General features: G+C 35.1%; 1 protein-coding gene across 1 annotated transcript in view; it reads right to left on the bottom strand.

Annotated features, from left to right (window-relative positions):
- rspo1 (R-spondin 1) overlaps nt 1-24,967 on the bottom strand; it is a 71,031-nt gene that overhangs the window by 28,229 nt on the left and 17,835 nt on the right. Inside the window, exons 2-3 of the mRNA XM_039739358.1 lie at nt 23,217-23,310; nt 20,506-20,878 (exon numbers count right to left, since the gene is read on the bottom strand). Coding sequence (XP_039595292.1) covers nt 20,506-20,599 — 94 coding nt within the window. The 5' untranslated portion in view covers nt 20,600-20,878; nt 23,217-23,310. The remainder of the gene's footprint in view (nt 1-20,505; nt 20,879-23,216; nt 23,311-24,967) is intronic.

Genomic DNA, 24,967 nt, shown 5'->3' with positions numbered 1-24,967 from the left:
TTTTCATCTGACCTGGAAGTGCTGGGAATTCGCATGGACTGAGGGATAGAAGCACTTCCGGGTCATGGACTATAAAAGGACTGTGGGAAACCCCAGCAGGGAGAGCCGAGTTGGGAGGAAGGGTGACTGAGCTGCTGGGAGTGGAGGATTGTGTATTATTGTTGTTATTATTATTGATTTATTGAGTATAGTGGAGGTGGAGGTACTTTGTGCACTTTAATATAAAAATTAATTTATTATTAGGACTTTTATCTGGTGTCTGACGTGTTGTCTAAGTGTTCAGGGGTCGACAGCGCCCACTATCTGTCACACAATAAACAGCATTAAATAATGAGAAACTTGATTGACTGGTTAAATTAAATTTGATGTTTTTTGATTGTTTTAATCCTCTACACAGTTAGAACTGCATTTAAGTCTTCAGTTACCTTAAACATGTTCAAGCATACTATAGTATAACTATATTTGTCCCACTGCATTTTCATCATTAAATTTACTGTTACAGAAAACATGAAATGTCTGTTGGCACAACTGTTGATTTTATTCCTGCACAAGACATATTTACAAGGATTTTGGTCAAGTAAGTAATCTGCAATGAAGAGGGTACACTGAACAGTTCCAGTAACTTGTAGCTCTGAGCAGAACTAAGTGACTTTTCAACACATACTGTTTCAGATTACATTACATTTCACCTAAATATTACTGTGTACACAATCTGTCAACTTATAAGAGCTTTCCTGCTGTAAATATACTGCACATATTAAACATCACTTCCATTTTTATTCTGATATACTTTTTTCAGTGAGTTGCATATTTGTTCACTGGGGACTCCAACAGCTACAGAAAATCAAACCTTGGACTGAAATGGCAAGGCACAGATGAATAACAAGCCCCTCTCAAGTGAATCTCTTTTAATTCTCTTTCACTACAAATAAAACAAAGTGTTCTGTATTAAGCACAATTAGCATCAGGGATAACATAAAATAAGAAGTATACTTATTAATACTTAGAGGTTTTAGAAGATTTTCTCTTTTTATTAGCTGACATATTTATTACTAAAGTCTTGGTCATCATAAAAAAAATCAAAATGCAATGTTTAGTGGCTGTGAAAACAATCAAATACAAAACTAAAAGGATATAAAATTAAACATTGCAAGTAACTACTTTAGATCACATGCAATCTGTTTGAAGCCGACAGCCTGGAATTATACAGGCAGCATTATGTATACAAATAGCCATCGGACTTTGCATTTAGTAAAAAAAAAAAAAACAAACACAGTATAAGCACTAATGTATTACGTAAATAAACAGACAAAGAGCTTTTCCATCATCTTGAGAACCTTCTATCCTTAATCATTGCCTTAAATAAAATTAAAAATGTTGCACATGATTTTAAAATTCATTCTGTTCTCAACACTATGAAATATTTAGATTATTTTACTTGTAGAATTTAGCTTGCACACTTGTGGAATCCTGCAGATCCTGTTGAGGGAAAATTTCTCAGTCAATTTTGTGTGTAAACAACCTAATTGTGCTAAAGCCCTGTATTGAGCTATACATGTAGATAAAGAGCACAAATAAGCCCATCCCCTTCTCCCATCATGCCTATCCGAAATCTTGACAGCTAAAAAAAGAATACATATATTTAAATCCTGACAATAATAATTCTATTAAATTAATAATTAAATGTATTATATGTTTTTTTTCAGCCATTACTATGCTATTCTAACCCAGTATGAAAACAAATGCAGTAATATGCACACATTTCATTTTCTGGTATATTTTCTAGTAAGAAAACTGAAGGTCAACTGACTTGTCAAACGTTTGTAATGGGGCAAAACAAGACTTAAAACAACATTTGCTCATACAGCACATTTTCATATAAATAGGTAACTTAAACTGCTTTACAAAAGAAAATTTAAACACTTATAAAAGAAGTAAAAAGGAATTAAACCCTAGATTTAGAGTCTTTAATGATTAAAATGGTGAAAGTCAATGTCCGATTTGATAACATATGCTATACTATGCTATGTACAGAAAAGAAAAACAAAAGCTCCCTAGTTGGTGAGGAAGCTGGAAAGAATAAACGTCTAAGGGTTCCAATATGTAGGTATTGTGCATTACTTAAATGTGATTGAAGCAATTAAATATTACCTAAATAAAGTATAAAGAAAAGTGCTAGAAGTTGCCACACTGTAGGTATCATCAGTGATAATATTCTTCAACCTTAAAAAAGACAAATTCAAAAAGAGTTTTTTATTGTTTGTTGTTTTTTTTTTTTAATATTCAGCATTATTAGTCTCATGTATCTCTAATGGTACAGATTTTAAGTGCACCATAAAAGGCCATATCAAGTTTCAAGACTGATCATAGCCTTATTGTCAATGAAAATGTTTTAAAATCAATACTACAAAAAATGCAGCCAATTCATTTATGCTAATACAGGACTTTTTTTAAGATTCTTGCTGAGGCAATTTTAACAAGATGCAGCTGATATAAATCTTTACTTGGGGTTCCTAATCACATTTTATTAAGAAAGTAAGCTAAAAACAAAAGCATGTGTTCATAGTTCAGTATCTTACAATGATATAAAAGATTTAATTTGTGCTACACTTCTTAAATGAAAAAATGCAGTCTCTGTAATATGTTATGTCAATAAAGCATTAGCCCTGAATGTATAATGATTCTATACTTCTGACTTGACCTGCAAGGCCACATAACAAAGCTTTTCCTAAGATTCTCACATAACCTACTGCAGTCAATAACAAGAGTTTCTGTTTCTTTCTTGCTTATTTTAAGGAAATTATTGCTAACCCATTCTGAAATGAGTTTCCCAAATGAAATGTAACACTAACAGTACTGGAATCTCCACCTTTCCCAAAACACACTGCAACTAAAGTAGCCCATCCATCCATCCATTATCCAACCTGCTGAATCTGAACACAGGGTCACGGGGGTCTGCTGGAGCCATTCCCAGCCAACACAGGGCACAAGGCAGGAACTAATCCTGGGCAGGGTGCCAACCCACCGCAGGACACACACAAACACACCAGGGTCAATTTAGAATCGCCATTCCACCTAACCTGCATGTCTTTGGACTGTGGGAGGAAACTGGAGCGCCCAGAGGAAACCCACGGAGACACGGGGAGAACATGCAAACTCCACGCAGGGAGGACCCGGGAAGCGAACCTGGGTCTCCTAACTGCGAGGCAGCAGCGCTACCACTGCGCCACCGTGCTGCCCCTAAAGTAGCCCTTTATATACATATATAAAGAAAGAAAGTGACACTATAAAATTCAGAGGAAAAGCATATACAACCCTCTCCTTTAAATTAAATGGCACTATCTTGTAACCAACTGACAAATATGCTGCCACAACTGTCATAACTGCCAACTATGGGATGGCCACAAGAACTAAAATAAGCAGTCCAAAAACACAGTTCTCAACAGAACTATTTAAAAATTAACAACTCATTTTATAATATCTATTAATTTTATTAACAATAATAATCATAATTAAGAAACATATTTATGAACAAAGGACAATTGATCAAATTATTAAACTAGAAAACTAAACAAAATCTAATTAGCTGAAGGGAAAGTCTTTAAAGAAAACAGGCACTAAATAAAATGAAGACATAAATGCAAAATACTATGCACAACTCAAAAAGGGAAATGCAAATTTTGCATTTAACCAAAACTGAAACACAAAAAATCCAATAACAGTAGAAGTAAACTTAAACATTAATTTCAGGTAGCAAAAGAAAAGATTTAGAAGCAGGTGGTAATAATTTGAGGTGATTCAATGCCCCACATCTTTGAGGTCAATATAAAACAAAATAAGTTGAAAACAATTTACAAATAAATTAAACCAAGAGGGAAAGAAACCAAAAAAGAGAAAAAGTTCATGCTGGGATGGAGGTCCACTTCTAATATGACGGTGTTATGAAGTGTTATTAGAAACTAGTACAATGCCTGCTTGGGACAAATTTATAAATAAAGCCACCAAATGTAATCAATGAGAAGAATAAACTCTGAAGATAACAAAACACAGAAAAAATATCCAATGTGCTTTAAAATAAACTTAAACCACTGAACACATTGATACGACATTTCTCAGTAATGTTGTCCATAAGTGCACTTGGCACCAGGATGCCCGAGGTTGCAGCTCGATGATAGACTTTGAAATCGTGTAATCAGATCTGCGACCTTATGTCTTGGACACTCAGGTGAAGAGAGGGGCTGAGTTGTTAACTGATCACCACCTGGTGGTAAGTTGGATCAGATCGCGGGAGAGGCTGCCGGACAGACCAGGCAGACCCAAACGTATAATGAGGGTCTGCTGGGAACGTCTGGCGGTACAGTCTTTAGAGTCCTGGTGCTTCCTGTTTTGCTATATGGTTGTGAGACATGGACGCTACCCAGTGACCTGAGATGAAGACTGGACTCCTTTGGTACTGTGTCTCTTTGGTGAATCCTTGGGTACTGCTGGTTTGACTTTGTGTTGAATGAGCGGTTGCTCATGTAGTCCCGAATGAGGCACATTACCTGCATTGTGTGGGAGCATCAGTTACAGCACTATGGCCATATATCGCGATTCCCCAAAAGTGATCCAGCTTGCAAGATCCTCATTGATAAGGACCCGAGTGGTTGGACCAGGCCAAGGCGATGCCCACATTACACCAGGCTGCGGCAGATAGAGGGTCATTTCTGGAGGGTGGGACTGAACTGCATGTTCGCATGGGGGGGTTGCCAACCAGGATCCCGAGCTGTTTTGTTGTGTGGTGGGTGTGGCAGCAAGCTCCACCACTGCATGCTCCCCAACCTGACCTAACCTGATTATACTCAGAAGACACTGAGAACAAATATTTGAATACATGTCAGATAATACTGGATTTTCAATTACTCCAGATCATCTAAATGAATTATTTAAAGTAACATTTATGTATGGGTCCTCAAGAGCCACAGTGGTTCCCTTAACCCAGTTTCTTAATTAGAAGCCAGTTATTGGTGATTATGGAACTTGTTATTTAACTTAATTACTTTAATCCTGCCACTCCACCTCATTCTCATATTGTATATTTTCCTTTCTGAAGATATCACCCAAATGATTTTGTGGACCAGAGTAAATTAGTAATTCCCCAGCCTTCATATTTTTTTCTCAATGTTTTTCCAAATATTTTATCAAGACAGATATGTCATATTAAATACATACAGGTGTAAATAGGACCAGGCTATATGGTGAACTGCTGATTTGTTTTTAATTTGTATCTTCCTGTTAATTGGCAGCAGGTTAAAGAAATATGAAGCAATTAATAAACACTGAATATTACAGTTTAGATAAAAAGAAGCAATTAAGTGTTTGAAATGTTAATGATTATATTAACTAAAATGAATCACAAAAATGTTGCTTAAGCAATAACGACTTCAGAAGCAATATCTGACTTCTAATTTGGAACCTGTGTTAGAAAAAGCCAGCAGCCATAGTGTCCCTCCAAAACTGAACGTGAGCACCCCTGACACAATAGAACAATTGAATGGACCTAATAGAACAGTCATGCTGCTTATATTGAATGATTACATGATGTGTTGCGAAATTGGATTCATTCTTATTTTCTTCTGAAATTTATCATGATACATGGTTGTTTGACATGTGTCATTGTTCAAGGTTTGAATCTTAGCTCAGATAGTAACTGTGTGAAATTTGAATATTTTCCCACTCAGTATAGGTTTTTCTTGAATACTCTATTTTCCCCTCTATGTCAGAAATATGTGCATGTTATGATATATGCATGTTATGACTGGACCTGGGAGTTTACATGAGCAGAGTAGTTTTGGTTTTGCTACCATTGTTACAGGAAGTCTGAACTGGATAAACAACTAGAAAATAGATGGATGGTTGCTGGTTAACAAATATATATTATAGAATTTGCAAATTTACTTAGGTTAATGCTGGGCTTAAGACTATGTCTAGAGGTTAGCCAACTCAACACTAGAACAAGGTATGAAAAACGGCATTTAGCACTTTTTTCGTTCACATTTCATTCACCAAAATAATGCATGTGTGTTTTTCTTTTAAAATCACTCATGTTTGTTACACAAACCAGAAGAACAGCAAGTAGACAAATATATGATAGACAACTGCACTTCATTTTTGAAGAAAATATTATGTGTGTTTACTGTGCGATGGACTTGCGCCTTGCCCAGGGATTGTTCCTGCCTTTTGTCAGATGCTTGCTGCAGTGGGCTCCAACTTCACAGTGACCATGCTCAAGATAAGTGGATTTGGAAGCTGCATAAATGGATCATTTTCATTGCCTTTTGTTACTTTTGTGAGGTTAGAGGGTTAAGTCACTAAATCATGATACATTCCCTTTCTTTGTTTTCTGCAATAGTATGATCTAAAGAAACTCCATGAAAATCAGCACTCAGTTCCCCCCCAACAAAGACAAGTATACAATTACAGTAACCCATTTAAAATGATTCTTTATACAGAATCCAACAGCAAAAAGATAAAAAGGTTCAGCACAGGCCCAGGAAATTACACTAATTACATTAATGAGTTCTTGCCAAGTATGTAATATATTCTGAACAGAGAATGAAGCCAGTTTTTTTCCAAATCAAGAATATATAAAGCATTGCTTTCTCACTGAGTTATAGACGGTGTGTTTGATTTCTTCCAGTTAAACAAAATGATTCTTTGTGCAACAAATATTCCAACATGTTTTCTATAGCATACGTCTACTTTATTTGTATTGCTAGGTCAAATGTTCAGATAATATGTCACATTAAAAGCATTCTGGGCAAAAATATTTGTACATTTCCAAAACTTTTAAAATAACTCTTAAGTCCTTAATAGTAATATTTGGTGGAAGCTGCCAATATTAAAAAGCAAAATTAGAGAATTGCAGGCAAACAGCTTTTGTCCCTATTCTTGGTTATACTTTAGTGAAAAATCTTAAGAGTATTCATAAAGAGATTTATTCAAGAAATCAGAGAATAAGGTGGCATAAAGTAAAAAGCGCTGGTGTGTTAATTTAATAACAGCCACAAAGAATCACACAAGAAGAGGTGAAAAACCTGATTTTCATTGGAACTCAGATTTTTGCTCTGAATGATTGGTAAATCCTATAAAAAGATAGTGTGATGCCTTAATTTGCAACCACAGGAAAATGCCATTGACTCTAACGTGAGCTAAACCTGGGGAAGACTCATTTGAAAACAAATATGGTGTTCACAAATTTTGTAGTTTAATAAAGTTTCTACATAAGACTGTATTTCAACAATACTCAGAAACATAATTAATTTAATACAGCTTTTCAAATATACAGTACAGGGCACAGTAAAGTATGTTCTGTCCTTGAATATCAATCAATCTATTCTTGTAGATCAAATATAGCTTTTCAACCTGAAATCGTATTATTTTCTATTTGTAGCTGATTATATTCTACTACAAAGTACATTTTATTGAACCTAGATTGCATTTTTGTGTACAGTAATTAATTACTTTTTAAAATTACAGAATAAAATGACTGATTTTCTGACAAACATTGAAAAGCTCAAATTGTCTACTTTGGGAATGTGTTTCAAGTTTATGATATATATAGCAGTTTAAATTGTCTGTAACATAAAGCATTTATTGTCTGATCAAGCACTACCACCCATCTCCACCCAGAGTTGTCATTGGATTGTTTACACATATACTGCAAATAAAATCTGTTATGCTTTAATTAATAAGATATTTAAGATAAATAAAGCAAACACCCCTGGAGTGAGGGTATTCCATTGCCTGGTATTAAGGGAGACTATTAATTGAACTGGAATTGAATGCTTGAAGCTACACTGCAGCAAAACTGACGCACAAGATATAATGGCAGTAAAGCCCAGGTTTAGAATACACTACATTTTACCATATACAGTTATTGATGTAATTATCACAAGAAGTTAACAGATTTAAGAGACTGACAAATCAGAAGGAAAGCGTACAAAGGGTTAGCATAATGTTTTGATCGAGGCTCATCCTTAACAAAAAGTGCAACAAATCTTTATAGAAGGCCTTGAAATATTTCAGATAAATTTCAGGTTTCTCAATAATGAGACCACATAGACATTGTAGATCTGCTGCCGGAGGCTTATAAAGATAAGTCATTTAAAAACACTATTTTGAAAATACATTTAAAAACTACAGTCTTTAATTAAGTTTCTTTATCAGCATGAAACACCGAAATTGTAAATCTTCACTCATACATCAATCCTTAACAACTTGCGTTCCATAGATAGTCACAAAAATGATTAAAAGAGTATGTTAACAGTGTGTTAAAAACAGACACAGTATATGTAAGAATAAAGTTTGATGAACCCCTCATTTATTTAATTGCTTGTCATTGTTGATTACAAAAAACATGGCTTCTTAAAAGAAAATGCCAAGAGACACTTAATCAAGAAAGTTAGCCATATTAACTTTAAATCAACAATCCAAAAATTGTGTTTCTATAATGCCTTTCACAACCATAGCCAACTGAAAGTACTTCACAAGTTAAATTACAATGATGTAATCATCTGTGACAGGCATCAAGTAAGGAAAAATGTATGAAATACTGATATAAAGTAAATATCAAATATTATCCAAAATGAATAAGTAATTAAATCATAGGTTGGCTAAATTAAGTTCTTGTAGACTTGACAAAGCCAAAATGAAATATATATTTTTCTGGAAATTTTTGTAAAATTCAGCCTGTCAATTTGTCAAAAGTAATTTATAATTTTTTTTGTTACTATTTTGCAGAGCTGTTTAGTTGCCAAGGCTGTAACAGAAATCTCACAAAGCAGCAGGAATTCAACTTGAATGAGGGAATAAACGGAAATATACTGTATGTTGCTCAGCCAAGAAAAATGCATTAAAAAAATCATCCATGAAGAGAAGCCACACAGCACCTTTCTACCCATTATTCTATAGCCAGTGAGAGTGCCAGTGAGTGGGCAGTGAAATTACAAAACATCGTTTTAGAGTTTCACTAATGGTTTAGAGTGAGTAATGGCATGTTCAGGGATTTCAAAAAGGATTACGTGGTCTGAGGATCATGGAGCCAGGGTCCAGGAGGAGAAGAAACAGCCTCTTGACCATAATGAGACATGAAATGGTCCTAAATAGACAAGTAAAAGTCAAGCAAAAAGCAGCAACTTTATTGCATAAGAGACAAAGAAGATGACTTGCTCTTTAAAAGATAAAATGATGGTACTCGACAAAACAATAACACTTAAAAATACTGCATAATGGTATTACCTAATTCTGAGCAAACAGTTGAACCTTACTTTAATAGTCTATTCATTAATATTGTCCACAGTCAATACATCAAAAAAATAAAGTCAGTTTCTCACGTAAAGAGGGTACAGTGCGTGTGAGAGACCAATTCTGGTATACCCCACCGAAGTAACAAAAAGCAGTGTAGTGAGGGACAAGATCATCGCCAATGCCTTTCAAACTACATTAACTGCCTAAAAGCAAGCAGAAAGCAACAGATACAATATGCAGGTTGAATGTAATAATTTTATTTCAGAACAGATGGGAGGAGCAATCATTTTGCTGCGAAAAGGAGTAGGGCAAGTACCTTTCAAAAACACTTCTGATTGTCAGCTACAAAAGTGATATACTTTGTAAAACAGAAGGTTGATCTATTCCCCTTACTCTGGTTAAAGCTTGCTTGATCTCTGTACCTGGTGTAAAAGAAGTGAATATTCATCACATCTCCATACTGTAATAGTTACAGGGAATCAAAAATGTATAAAATAGATGTGCTTTCTAAAAAGGGAGGAACAAACACAGACAAAACACAAAGCAACAAACCAATACTAAGTAAATTAAATGGTGCTGTGCTTTCAAACTTTCCTAGCAAACTTTACCACTGTCTTTCATTCACTTGTCCATTTTACAAGTGCCAATAAAATCACACTTTCATTTCTTCTCATGCCTGTCTCTCATCTCTGGTCCATTTGGCTATCAGTGGGCATTTACCTCCAACCTGCCCTGGACTTTGAGCTCATTGACTCACTGCCCCATGAAGTTTTAAACCCTGCCAAGGATTACATTTGGCCTAAGGGTTCAGCTATTTGTGGGTACATGCACTGAAGGCCAGAGTGGTACTGTCACTGCAATCCTGAATCCTGCATAACCTGTGAAAATACAGGTTTCCAAGCCAATGCTTAATGTAACTGCTCTTTCTGCTGGATAGCAACTTTTGACTTACAGTATGAAAAATTGCCACCACCTACCAACCTGAAGATCTCAATTGAGAGGTTAGGCACTTTTGGTGTTTGGAGGTGTTGCCTGATGCCTAAAATCAACCCTGTCCAAGCTGACATGCTACTTTATGCTACCTGGTGGGAAGGAGCATTGGATACAAGCCACAAGACAATCATGAATGACGCACCCGTCCAGCACAGAGCACACTCACAGACTCAAACTCATACTTTCTTTTTGTGAGATAAGACTTCCAGAAATATTTTCTTTTTGTCTAACATGTAAAATCAGCACTCATTTCTGACAGTCCATAAGAATATGCTGGAAATATAAATACGTGTTCTATCTATGCACTAAGACAACTTTGGAAGATGTCATAGTGCACAGACAGAAAAGATTTGTTATGGCTATACTTTCAAATAGGAAAAATATTATGCTTTGAGATATGCTTGTGGGGCAGCACGGTGGTGCAGTGGTAGCGCTGCTGCCTCGCTGTTAGGAGACCCGGGTTCGCTTCTCGGGTCCTCCCTGCATGGAGCTTGCATGTTCTCCCGCGTGGGTTTCCTCCAGGCGCTCCGGTTTTCTCCCACAGTCCAAAGACATGCAGATTAGACGGATTGGCAATTCTAAATCGGTGTTTGTGTGTGTCCTGCGGTGGGTTGGCACCCTGCCCAGGATTGGTTCCTGCCTTGTTGGCTGGGATTGGCTCCAGCAGACCCCTGTGTTTGGATTCAGTGGGTTGGAAAATGGACGGATGGATATACTTGTGTGTCCCAGAAACACCTTTCCACAAGGAGAGAACCACCAATGGCAGAGGTGTTCTTATGTTCAGAATACCTTTAAACAGAAAGTTCATTTTAGCAGGGTCCAATTAAACAAAATACTACTGGACTGTTAATATTTATGAACATTTAATTAAATTCATACAGAGTAATATTAATTTCATTCATAGGGATTGCTAACCACCTTGACTTAGAAGATGCTTAGTTGAGATTTTTTGTGATTAAATATTTATTAATATAATGAAAATGTATTAATCAGATATGGATGCAAGTATAAATGATTTTCATAAGATATAAAACCAAAAGTACCTTTTGTTATATTAACAACAGGTTAATAAACAAGTTTAAAAATGTTGTGTATGTAACGGAGATCCATTAGCTTTCCTTCTGACAGATTCTTTAGCTGCTACAAAGGTTTGAAAAAAATGTCTTAACAAGGCAGAAAACTAATGTAAGCTTCTCAAGCCAAAAAAAATTATTCTGAATTTGAGTAATTTCCTTAAAATAAACAACAAAGCATTTTAGGGAAACAGAGTCATAGGTTCAAATTCAAGCTCACACACAATCGGTGAACAGCTTGTACATTCTCATAATGTCCTTGCAAGTTTTTTCTTCCTCCATAGTCTGGTTTTCCTTCAATGTCACAAAGATGTATATGTTAAGTCCAGTGTGGCTTAATGCCTTGCATTCAGTGCATGCCAGCGTAGGACTATGACTTGGATACCCAGGCACAGAGGATGGATGGGTGATGGATGGATAATTTTTTCAAGAACCTTAAAAATATATTAGAGTAAGTGGACTTTTCAAATAAAAGACAGTGAGGAAAAGTGAAATTTAATTCATTTCTCTATCTTTCAACAGCTACTATTTCTACAGTATATATAATAAAAACTGTACAATGTCTGTCTGACTTTAAAATTCTGCTTATGATTTATAAAGCCTTAAATAATCTCGCCCCATCGTATATATCGGAATGTCTGACACCTTATATTCGAAATCGTAACCTCAGATCCTCAAATGAGTGTCTCCTTATAATTCCAAAAACTAAACTTAAAAGAAGTGGTGAGGCGGCCTTCTGCTGCTATGCACCTAAAATCTGGAATAGCCTGCCAATAGGAATTTGCCAGGCTGATACAGTAGAGCAGTTTAAAACACTACTGAAAACACATTACTTTAACATGGCCTTTCTATAACTTCAATTTAACTTAATTTAACTTAATCCTGATACTCTGTGTTCAATTCATCATAATAACTATTCATGGTGGCTCTAAAATCCGTACTGACCCCTACTCTCTCTTCTGTTTCTTTTTTCCGGTTTCTTTGTGGTGGTGGCCTGCGCCACCTCCACCTACTCAAAGCTTCATGATGCTCCAACAATGATGGACAGATTAAAAGGCAGAATTCTACGTGACCATCTTCATCAAGCCCTTCCGCGAGAACCCTAAATCCAAAGAGGACTGTTTCATTTATGTTAGGTAGAATGCCCAGAGGGGACTGGGCGGTTTTTATGGTCTGGAATCCCTACAGATTTTATTTTTCTCCAGCCGTCTGGAGTTTTTTTTTTTCTGTCCCCTGGCCATTGAACCTTACTCTTATTCAATGTTAATAATGTTGATTTATTTTGTTTTCTTATTGTGTCTTTTATTTTTCTATTCTTTATTATGTAAAGCACTTTGAGCTACTGCTTGTATGAAAATGTGCTATAGAAATAAATGTTGTTGTTGTTGTTGTCTGGTAAGCCTCATGTGATGCCAAAAGGTACAACATAGCAGGACCAGAAAGACACATTAAATAGAATTCCCTACATCACGACTATGGTAATAAGTATGTAATAATGTCGTAAACAGTTTGATGTTATACAGTAGATTTGAATTTGAACATAACATTATTATTACTAACCAAATATTTATTTTTATTGTTATTGTAAAGCTGACGGTCTTAATACACTCTAATAAATTCAACAATGAGAAAACACACTCAAGAGAAATTTCTTGGCACTAAAATTATTTGCTTTACTATAAAAAGAACACCTTGTTTATGACTCTTCTATGAACATTACAAGAGTTCCACAAGTCAGCTTTTGATGTGATAATTTACTCTATATAATAATAACATGCTGAAATGCCCAAAATGAAATGCAGCATTACAGCAACCAATGTCTAGCCCAGCACCACTGAGCACAAGGTAGGAACTGGCTCCGGACAACACGACAGTCCGCCACAGGGACAAGGACAATGTATACTCAAGCTCTCTCTTAGAGTTTCCACTTAACCAAATGTCTCAGTTGATATTGGGGAGGAAACAAATGTAGAAAACTACCACAAACAACCTGAAAACTTTCCACAGCCAGTGTAAAGATGTGGGATTTGCACCCTGGAATCTGGATCTGTGAGTCAGCAATAATAACCACTCCACCACTGTGCCTACACTGTGGAAATTCTAAAAACCATACCTTGAAAATAAAGCTAAACGATAAAAGCTCCTCTAGAGGTTTACATCAGGAGTCCTTTTTACTTTTTGCTGAATATGGACATATCTTTTTAACTATTTTGCAAATGTAAGTAAAGAACAGCAAAGTTCAAGAAAACTAGAGCATGTATTTTATCCATATGAGGTATAGGTATAGACTGATATTCTTTTGTTAGCACATACAATATATGCATTATATATAAACAGACATACACACACCTCATATGTTTCATAATAAATATAGGATTACTTCATTTGTTCACAGATGCCAACTGTATAAAAAATTTTATTAGTTTGTTCAGAGTTCATTGAGTCCATCACATTATTCATTGCTTAGTTGGCCGGAGTCAAAAACTTCTTGCAGAGGAAAAAGATTTACAGCATCTCATTAACTTTGTTCATAAGGAGGTATGAAACAAACGTCTTTTTGAAAAATATAGAAATAGTTGGGAGGCTAACTTTCCAATTGGAATTTAAATAACAGACACATAATAAAATTGCAAAGTTTATTTCTACATGAATAACAAACATTAAATTCTGACTCTACGGCACCTCAATAATCCCTCTACTTATTCACCCTTTGTGGATGTGGGTTTTTCTCTGAGTATTCCACTTTTTCTCCCAAACAAATCTCTGTATTAGAATAAACAACAATTTTAAATTGGCCCCATCCAAGTATGGGCGTTCGCATGACTGGGACCTTCGAGAGAATGGCACCTTGACCAGAGCTCAAGTTAGATCCCTTTCAAGTAGTTCAAGTACGAGGGATGTTCAAAAAGTTTCACTTTTATATTTTTGTAGGAAACGGTGAAGACAGGAGAAGCAGTAATTAGGCATTAAAAAGTTGGTATGATGCTGGGATTAATTGCATTGCAAACGAAGGTGATTATGTAGAAAAGTGATATAATTTGTTTTTTGAAATCTATACTAATAAAAGGCAAAGCCCTCACTGACTGACTCACTGACTCATCACTAATTCTCAAACTTCCCGTGTAGGAAGAAGGCTGAAATTTGGCAGGCTCATTCCTTACAGCTTACTTACAAAAGTTAGGCAGGTTTCATTTAGAAATTCTACGCGTAATGGTCAGAACTGGAACCTACTTATGTACATATATACAGCCATAGCCTGCAGCTCGGTCGCCGTGTGAGGCGGCGTTACGTCCGGCCCCATCCCCACGCCTCCCACGTAATTGAGTGCCTGCCCATATAAGGCCGTCTGTCGGCAGCAATCCAATAAACACGCTGCTGCTAAATATTTGCGGGTGAAGGACTATGCTTATGCAAATGAAGATGAGATGGTCAGGGATAGATTAGTGTTTGGCACAAACTCAGCGAAAGTGCGAGAGAAACTTTTAAGTACCAGGTCTTAAGCTAAGACTAAATAATCAAGATCACACTGAGAACCTTCTATGCATGTACTCCGAGTGGCTCACATGAACTGACTGTAAATGCAGTATGCAGAGATCAAGGAAGAGCTCCAAAGAGCGCTGAACATTACACAATTGAGAAGGCAGCAAAAGAATATGAAGCGAGTGACGCATACAAGCATATTCATAAGTGTAGCTACTACGGAAACGAAGCACGGTGTAAATCTTAAGTTTAAATTAAGTTCATAGACAGGCTGCCGCTGGCATTTGTCATGCCTACGACAAATACGATATTCATGAGATACAAGTTTAATGAGAAGATGCAGGGTATAAACGAGACTTTTCATCACTTTGTAACAAAGTTAAAATTGCTGTAACGGAGTTAAAATTGCTGGTGAAGGACTGTGCTTATACAAACGAATAGGAAAGCAAGGTGTAAAGCTTAACTTTAAATTAGGTTCATAGACACGCTGCCACTGGCGTTTGTCATGCCTAAGATGAATACAATATTCGCGAGATACAATTTTAATGAGAGGACGCAGGGTATAAACGAGACTTTTCATCACTTTGTAACGGAGTTAAAAATGCTGGTGAAGGACTGTGCGTATGCAAATGAAGATGAGATGGTCAGGGATAGAATAGTTTTTGGCACAAACTCAGCAAAAGTGCAAGAGAAACTTTTAAGTGCTGGGTCTGAGCTAACATTAAATAAAGCCGTGGACATCGCAACATCGCAAGAGATAGCACAAGCACAGCTAAGAACCTTCGATGCATGTACTCCGAGTGGCTCAGTGAACTAATTTTGCAGGACTGGGAAAGGTAAACCCGTGCATGCAGAGTGTGATGTCTCAGATAAAGAGGAAGACGAGCTGTTTATTGATGCAGTAAGAAAGGAACAACCCTCTGAATCTGAACAAGCCTTTGTAGACATATCAATAGGAAAGCAAGGTGTAAAGCTTAAGTTTAAATTAAGTTCATAGACATGCTGCCGCTAAATATTCACAGGCAAATCCACAACTTAATACCGGGAATGCCTGTTAAACATCTTAGATTCACGAGTACCGATTTGGGTAGTGAACATTTCGATGAATGAAACCTGTTATCTTTACAACAGTTGACAAACACAGAATATAACTTGAACACAACACGTCCTCCAAATACAAACCTGATTGAAAGAAATAATGATAATCAAATCCTCATACTCATAACAGTGACAAAACAATTACATTGACAATCATGTTACGTTATTTTTAAAATGTTTCCTTTTCTTTTTCATAACTTCTTTAACGCACTACTTCTCCACTGCGAAGCGCGGGTATTTTGCTAGTCCTTAATAAGTGGAGTTAAGAAAAAAAGTGTGGAAACTTTTTGAACATCCCTTGTATTTGATAAATGTCAGTTACATTTTGTTAGGTTACGGTGATAATATACATTTACTATATTACATTCTCAAAGCTGATTAATCTAGTTCAAGGTTGTAGGGACGTGGGATGTATCCCAGAAAAATCAGGAGCAAGGCAGGAATTAATCTCTCAGGTCCCCCACAGAGCCAATTCATGCACGTATCCACACTCAGTAACACTAAGTCCAATTCCAAGTCACCAGTTATCCTAACAAGTGCATCTTTTGTAACAAAATACAAAGTACCTGGAGAAAATGACACACAGACACAAGGAAAACATTTAATGGCACAAAACAACAACCAGGTGCACAACAGAAACCCCAGATTCTGAATACATGAGGCAGAAACACTAGTCACTGCACCTTTCCAACCATACATTTAGAGAACAATCTTATTTATTTTGCCATATGAAAAACACATGCAGTACACTAATATGGCAGCGAGAACTTTTGAACTGCTAAATTATGTTTCAGTGAACTGAGAACACACAATAAAATATAGGTCGTTAATTTACACTCATTAGTTCAAAACAAAAGTGTTTCAAAGCATTTCATTTTTTTGTGCAGAGAAACAAACAGCAGTTAAAAAGAAAGACAAATTCTTTTTTAATATTAATTACAGTTAAGTTTGTATAGTCCAGCACTCTTGCAATCAATAAGTTCATTCTGTGCAGTAAATGAAGTTATCAAATCGTAACATATTTATAAATATCAGTAAATTCATAATCTATATTGGAAAATGTTAAACTTTGAAAAGCTTTATCCACACATTTACCATGCAAAGAGAATGTTAGTGAGATTTCTGTGTTCTGGACAACCTTAAGGTCACATACAAAAGATATAAACGTACAACAATTAGAAAACTCACATTTTTCCCTACAAAAAGTTGCAGAGGAACTGACAGACTCCCCACTGTCCATCTGACTGCTGGAACATACGACAGGAGAATGGTCCTGCTTAGCAACAACTTTTCCCTCAGACAAGCTCAAAGTCACCCATACACTATATAAAATACTAAATGGTGGGCAATCAAAACATTGCATGCCTGTTGTGTATTTTGAAATTAAATTGTTGGGCTTTTGCAATTTTACTGTACTACCGTATTCAACATATCTTCCGAAAATTGTAACCTATAATTATACACGTAATCATTTATAAACTTGTTTAATAAATTATTTTATTAATGCATCACAAAATGTCATATCTATCACATATGTACTTAAACACAAGCATTCATTTTTCATTCATGCATACATTTTACAAACCTACAGGATCAGAGGAAGCCAGAGTCTGTCTCACCAGCCCAGTGTCAAAACCAGGTCTGAATGGGACAAAGTCACTTTTAATAAGCTAATCTAGAGTCGCCAATTAACCAATGTCAGTGTATTTTATGCAGAAGGAATCTGGAGTACCACAAGAATACAAGCTGTAAACCATAGTACAGTATGGAGCTCAAAATACATGCATAACATATTTCGCAAGTTGGTGAAAATTAAAAAATCAAATGGCTCAGAACCCTGAATTCTAACATATTAAAAATAGACTTAGGCATAGCTGGTTCTTTATCAGCAACTTGAAGGCATTAACAGTGCTTATGCTAATTAATATTGACAGCTTTAATTGCCGAAATATACATACACTAAAAGTTTAAGAGTTAAGGCTAAGGGAGTTAGTGTGGTGTAATAGCTAATGCACTGAACTTTAAATTACAGGGTTGTTACTTCCATGAAAGTTAATCTCATTTTAATTTCAAGGTGAACAGATTAGCCCTATTATATGACATTGACAAGAACTGATCACACTAAATCTTTCATTGATAAAAAAAACAGGTTGACTGATCACTCAAATAACAATTGGACTTTCTGAATACACTTAAAGGACAGATGTTGTATTTTTACTTTAAAATAGAGTTGAAGGGTTCTGGGGTCCAAGCATGAAAGCAAAAGACTTAAGCTTACTGAATAAATCCACTCTGAAACAGGAATTTAAGAAAACGCACCTTCCATGTTTATGAGGTTTACTTGTGACAAAAAGTAAACAGTAAGTAAGAAATTTGATCAGATTCTAGGTACAATGTTCTTAAGATAAGGATATGTTTCCTTTTTGCTTATCTCCTCTGCAAAAATGTTTTGACATTTCACATAGATGCACCCTTAATGCTGACACACATACTGAATCATATGGAAGCTTATTCCCACCACCCAAAAAATATATGTATTTTTATATTTCACAATAATGATTATGTTATTTTACAAAGATATCGCCTGCTTCTTCTGATATCACTGTGCATGTATGTGCTTTAGTAGTGTAATGAGAGCTAGTAAGAGAGAGGTTGATAACACACATAGCATGCAATCAAGTGACAAGAACTGAACAGACACATATTTAGTTTTAACTAAGCACATGTTTAGCTTTAACAAGGTCAAAGTTTGGTAAGTTTTATACAGATGCTTTAACATAGGCAGAGTGGTAATGCAGAGCTGTCATTCTTGTCTCACAATGCCAGGGTCTACATGGAGTTTGCACATTCTCCCTAGTTAAATACGGATTGAGTGGTATCAGTGTGTTTACTAATGTAAGACTATCTGTTTTAACACAGAACACTGAAAATGTGCCAATAATACTTGTCAATTACCAAAAAAGTTTAGTCCTTCATTTCCATGAAGTAAATTACATCCATCTCCTTTTTTCTGGATAAAAAGATTGTTATGTATGGAAGCATAAAGATTGTAAGTTATTGGGTGAATTTTTTGCAGTGGTTAATTGTACAGTTGTCTACACAATAGAGAAAACAATTCACATCTAGTTATCAACATTGAATAATGTCAATAACAGTGCTTGGAGATATTTTTTTAAAGGCAAAAAGTATGTGCTGGAGGAAACTGCGGGCGACAAATTGCCATCAAGAAAGACGAGTAGCATGGTGCAGTGCACAGCTATTCTCCTTTAAAATTGATCTCAACACAAATCTTCAGCTTTTACTTAGATACACTATTTCGCAATATGTGTGCAATCTCAAGACGCAGATCAATACTCGATAACACTCTTAGCTTGAAAAATGCATATATTCAGTATCTTCAGAGGTTTTGTTTCACATCTGGATCTCAGTACCCTTCATCTCCTTTTTAAAGTGCATGATCAGACTAGGTATGTTTTAACATTTACAAAAAATGTTTCACATTAGAACACATTTTGTTAAATTAATAATGTACAGGGTGGTCCAGATCTAATTATGCAGATCCAGATCGTCTGGATGATTTTGATTTATGCGGGGACGATTCCAGTTCAGTGCGAAGATGATTCTTCATGTCGTCAGTTCGCACACTTCTCGATGGTCCGGTATTTTTTGGGTGATTTTCTATGTAATTAACTTAATAGGTTATAGCGTAATGAAAATTGCATACTTACATCTGGACCACCCTATATATACCACTATTGTAAAGAAATATTTTTGACTTGAAAAATACTGAATTTATCGTTTAATCTAATTCATAGATTTGAGTTAGCAAACATTCAGGATGCATTAGTTTGGAGCACCAAATAATTGCTAGGAATGCTCACTAACACATGCAAAACAATTTTTCACTAAAAAGACAGTTCTCATAAACTTACACTTCATAGGATTTTTCTTCTGTATCTATTATGCAAGCTTATTTTTTCCAAAGGATAATGCCGCGTAAGTATTGTAAGTATAAAAGTATAAGCAACAATAGTAAAAATGCCAATTTCCCTATGCCCAGTCTAGTTTATTATCTTGAATAAAAAGACTAATCAATTTTACTACATTCTGATCGGGGATCAATACAACAGACTGATTTAGGTAAATGGTCCAATGAGCAATTAATCTGAATCCTTTTCAGTTTGAGTGACATAAAAAAGGTAACTTTCAAGAAAACTTTTAACCCTCTGCTAGCACTGTTTCTTATTCTTTACTCACTGATAATGTACACATTTATCTATACATATCATCTCCTTCTTTCAAGCTACATCACACTGTACAGTATATGTAAGTAGTAATAACTGTAAAAATACAGGAAAGCATTAAAAGTGACTTTGTAGGATACACTAAGTAACAGCTAGAAGTTTCTAAAATATTTTGGCACAAGCTATACTGAAACACAATAACTCAATATAATTAAATGACAAATAAAAAAAATGTATTTATGATGTGTTACAATATGACCTACTTTAAAAAAAGAAACAAATATTCTTTGAAAATATTTAAAAAAAAAAAAAGATTCATGGAGACTTACTTCGTCTCTGTCTACTTCCCTTCAACATGCTGAGACTGCCTGCGTACTCCAAGAATATTAAGAACACCACCACTGCAAACAGTCCAAACTGCATAGTCACTGCACTGCTCTGTGGTCCAAAAGCAGGCTGATTGGAGGTGTTACTCGTCCACCTTGCAGGAGGCTGCTTACTGCTCACTGAGCCAGTTTACAAGTGCAAGTTTAAACATGCCTTACACATGTCCAGGGGTAAAGACCACAATCACTGCCAGAGCCTTAGGTAGCACATTTCTCCTCCATTCAACCCATTAAGTTCCCAGGACTCTGGATTTGGCCCATTTGTCTGTGATGTCAGAACTGCTGCATGCGACAAAACATTTATCAGTGCCACCTCCTGCCAAAAGAAACGCAAAATAAATAAAGAATTACTCCTGTGGAAAAATAAACTTTTAAATGTTTTATGATATTTAAATATAAAAACACTTTTTAGGTGTGTATAGGAGCAAAACAAACAAACATGAAAAGTTAAAATACAACAGTCAGATAACAAAAGTAAAGTGCAATATTCATTTACCACCATGCTTTTAACCTGAAATCCAGTGACACTTTTCAATTAATTTAAATACTTTTTATTCACTTGAAATATTTTTCACTTAGCTCCACAACTACAGGTGAAATACAAAGACATACCAAATGCTCAGAATTAATAAAAGCATAAAAAAATCTAACAATTTCTGTACATATTACACAATAATAAAAATTGATCACTGCCAATTTGGCTACGTTGCAGGCTAAAATCAAGGATAATCCATCAAAACCAATAAAGATGCCCCATATGTACACGTACATAAAGTGTTGAAGCACTGGAATGAAGTTTTAAATTGCTACCCCCTCAGTGATTATCCTGAAGACACAGCAGTTTGTTGAACCCATGTAGAGACAGACAAATATTTTATGGTTCTGAGGGTAAGAAATAGAGCCTTACTTTAAAAAATGAAAGAAAATGACAAGGCAAACATTTAGCAGAACCCCAAGAATAATGATGAATGTTCATTGACTGGTATCATCATGCTAGAAAAATATTCTAGCAGAGTGCCAGTAATGTTTTAGCATTAAGCCTTTTAATAATGACAAACTAAAGGAGGCAGGAACTACGTGGCTTAGTGGTTCAATCTCCCATCTTTAGAAGTGGAAAGACGAACTGAGTAAAAAGTCTAAATCTCCCACTGCTGCTTTTAGGTGTCTGAAGACAGATGTGTATAATACAAAACAAAAATGGGCAATCATGTTGTTAATATTATAAAACAATACAAATGAGAAAATATTTTTCAATTTAATATATTAGGTTCAATCGGGCAGTCTCAGAGCACTGTACCTATTTAAAAATATATTTTAAATAGAATTGAAATCACAATGAAGTACACATGTAAAATCACATACAGACACACACACATATATACACTGTATATATTTAAAGATGTTTTTAAACAGACAATAATAAAGTTTTTGAATCAGTAATTTTCCATACCTTATATTATATTATATTATCCAACCCGCTATATCCTAACTACAGGGTCACAGGGGTCTGCTGGAACCAATCCCAGCCAACACAGGGTGCAAGGCAGGAAACAAACCCCGGGCAGGATGGCAGCCAACCACATATTATATTATATTATATTATATTATATTATATTATATTATATTATATTATATTATATTATAGTTTAGCATAACACTGGCTTACTTTACAAAAATGGTATTAAATAAAAGAGTTTATATTTATGCTACTGACATTTATAACAAGAGGCACAACTCAAACTGCATTTTGTAATAAAGTTGGTAAATTGTTCACAACATTTTAAATCACTCTTTATAATAGCATACAACATGATTTTTTAAAAATGTTTTAGTGTTTTCACTTATAGTTGTTTTACATGCTTCTATATTTTAATCACCTTCTAGTGTTTAGATTTGTAAACGGTACTATGTTTACAGGTTACTATGTAGAATGACATATCCCGATAGAAATAATTAAAATAATTATATCTGGCAACTGTGGAACACCCAATTAATGTTGCTGACTTCTTCCAGTCTAAAGCAAATTTAATATTTTGTTACAAGGGAAATACTGCATAATATGTGTCAGCATGCCATAGCTTAAATAAACCAGGTAATTATTCCATTAAGTCCTGGCATGCCTAAAGCACATCCCAATCTGCTGAATCCAATTAACATTTGTTATACAACATTTTAGTTTACTGCAGTTTACATTGTAGGTGTGTATGATTTATTAAATATCTGCTGTTAAAATCTGGCAGGTGTACATCTTAAGTGATCCTAGTATCTGTCTTTGTTGCTGTATTATTAAGTTTGTAATTGCTGTTTCTATTGTATGACTCTTATTTGTTCGTACATTTGGTATTTTTATTAAATCTTTTTTTGCTCCATGCAGTACCTGGTAAATGCTTTTAAAGGACTCTACTAAATAAAGAATTACTCATTGACCGATATACCTTCTGAAAAAAAAAATTCTTTTTAATAACCTTTGCTAAAGAAGAAGACAAGAAATTATAAATAAGCTTATATGGATCATTTAGCAAATAAAAGTTATTTTGTTCCTGTTTTAAAGAGGGCAAATGCATATTCTTCAACAGCTATGATTGCGGAAATATTATAAAAACAGGTTTATGTTGAAAATCCATAAATGTAAAAAAATAATAGTATCTACTTACATCACCGTAAAATAAATGTAGCATCCAACTGAAAAAAATTACCAGCACACAATAAGGTGATCTTGTACAAAATGGCTCAATAAACGTGTTGATTCTGAAAGAGGGAAAAGCACAACGCACAGTGACACACTTATTAAAGAAAAAGAAAACACACATTTGAATACAATATTGTTATTTTCAAAATAAAGTCAAACTTGGCATAAAATAATGTACTCTACTAAACACTGATCTGAATAACTTAAGATAATACAACAGTACAGGTGCAAGACATAATGAACTACACCAAATACACAGCCTTAAAAATGACGATCAATTGAGAAGTTTCCACTGCTAGAAGTTGCTGACCAAATTCTATTTTTGATGCACTCATTCTGCGTTTTAAGATTACGAGCCAAGATCTTAAATCATAAAACATATTACAAGGTACTAGAAACTAGAGACCTTCATCCACTTAATGGATATTAAGAACATTGCTTACATATACTATATCAAATACATCCTCCCTGAGCATTAAATTATTATAAACTGTAGTGGACTTTGTAGCCAGTAATCAAAAAGCTGGGCAAAAAAGTAAACTGCATGTAGATCAGAAAGTAATTTTTCAGCAAAGACGCTTTTAAAACACTTGATTACTTCAGTTTTTTTCTTTTTATTAGTAAGCATCTCTTTCATTTGAATGATCTCCTTTCCATTTTAATATTATATTGTTTTTAGTTAACTGAATTTTCACCAAAGGATGATTCCTGGACATGTGCTGCTCTGATGGCCTCCAACCCACTGAAACATCAAACTGGAATAATCAGGTACAGAAATTAAATGTATAAGAGCTGCCTGTGAAATACTGTAACACTTTTTGTACTTTATTCAAAATGAACAGGAAATGTTTTCAACTTATTCTGTGGTTAATCTGAAATGTCCTACTCTTTATTGTGGTATTGTACAGCAATCTGGCAATCCAAAAGCTGTCCTATAGTAATGTGTAAATGGCTATTACTGAAATATTTATTGTAGAGAAAGAATTAGTAATGAACATTCATAGGTAGTTGGGAAGATAGTTTTACCTCTTTGGTGCATTTAAAGATGCCAATGATAAAGAAACTGAAGAAGTGGTTCAGACTCCAGGTTTCAGACTAGTACATAAACAGGACATATGCTCTTGTTTTACAGTGGAAGTTGAGAGAGACTGCATGGAAAAGTAAATCTAATAATCCTGTGAGTATGTTCAAATCATTCAATTATACTGTATATTACTACCAGTAAAAACTGTGTTGTAAAACTTTCAGCTCAACCATCATGTAAAATGTTTATTTGTGAGCAGCAGCATAATGAGTCCTACCTATTTATTTAGGTCTGAAAAAATACTTTTCAGTTCTTTAAAAATTAATAAAAGATTAGAAAGACATATGTTACTGCTCATTAGCATATAGTATAAGGTTCTGACAACCAGCAAGGCAGTAACTTTTGGAAATGCTTTCAGTTTGCATGCTATACATGTACTTAAGAAATATCCAAAGTGCCCTGCAAGATGAAACACCTCCTTCTGGGAACACTGGTAACACCAACACAACTTTCAGCAACCTTCAGGGTCTTGCCATGGAAGGCATCCCATCTCACATTCGGTACTCGCACTCAAGTCCATTAGTTCCTCACACAATCCTCGCACATTCATTAGAAACAGCCTGATCTTGGAGTCAATTCAAATATGTCATGGGGTAGGTGACACCTTTGGTGCCTTCAGATGAAAAGAGCAT

The sequence above is a fragment of the Polypterus senegalus genome, chromosome 17 (genome assembly GCF_016835505.1).
Source record: "Polypterus senegalus isolate Bchr_013 chromosome 17, ASM1683550v1, whole genome shotgun sequence".
In the NCBI taxonomy this organism is placed as follows: Eukaryota; Metazoa; Chordata; class Cladistia; order Polypteriformes; family Polypteridae; genus Polypterus; species Polypterus senegalus.
The sequence above is the reverse complement of the archived record's forward strand: the minus strand, read 5'-3'. Positions and strand labels throughout refer to the sequence as shown.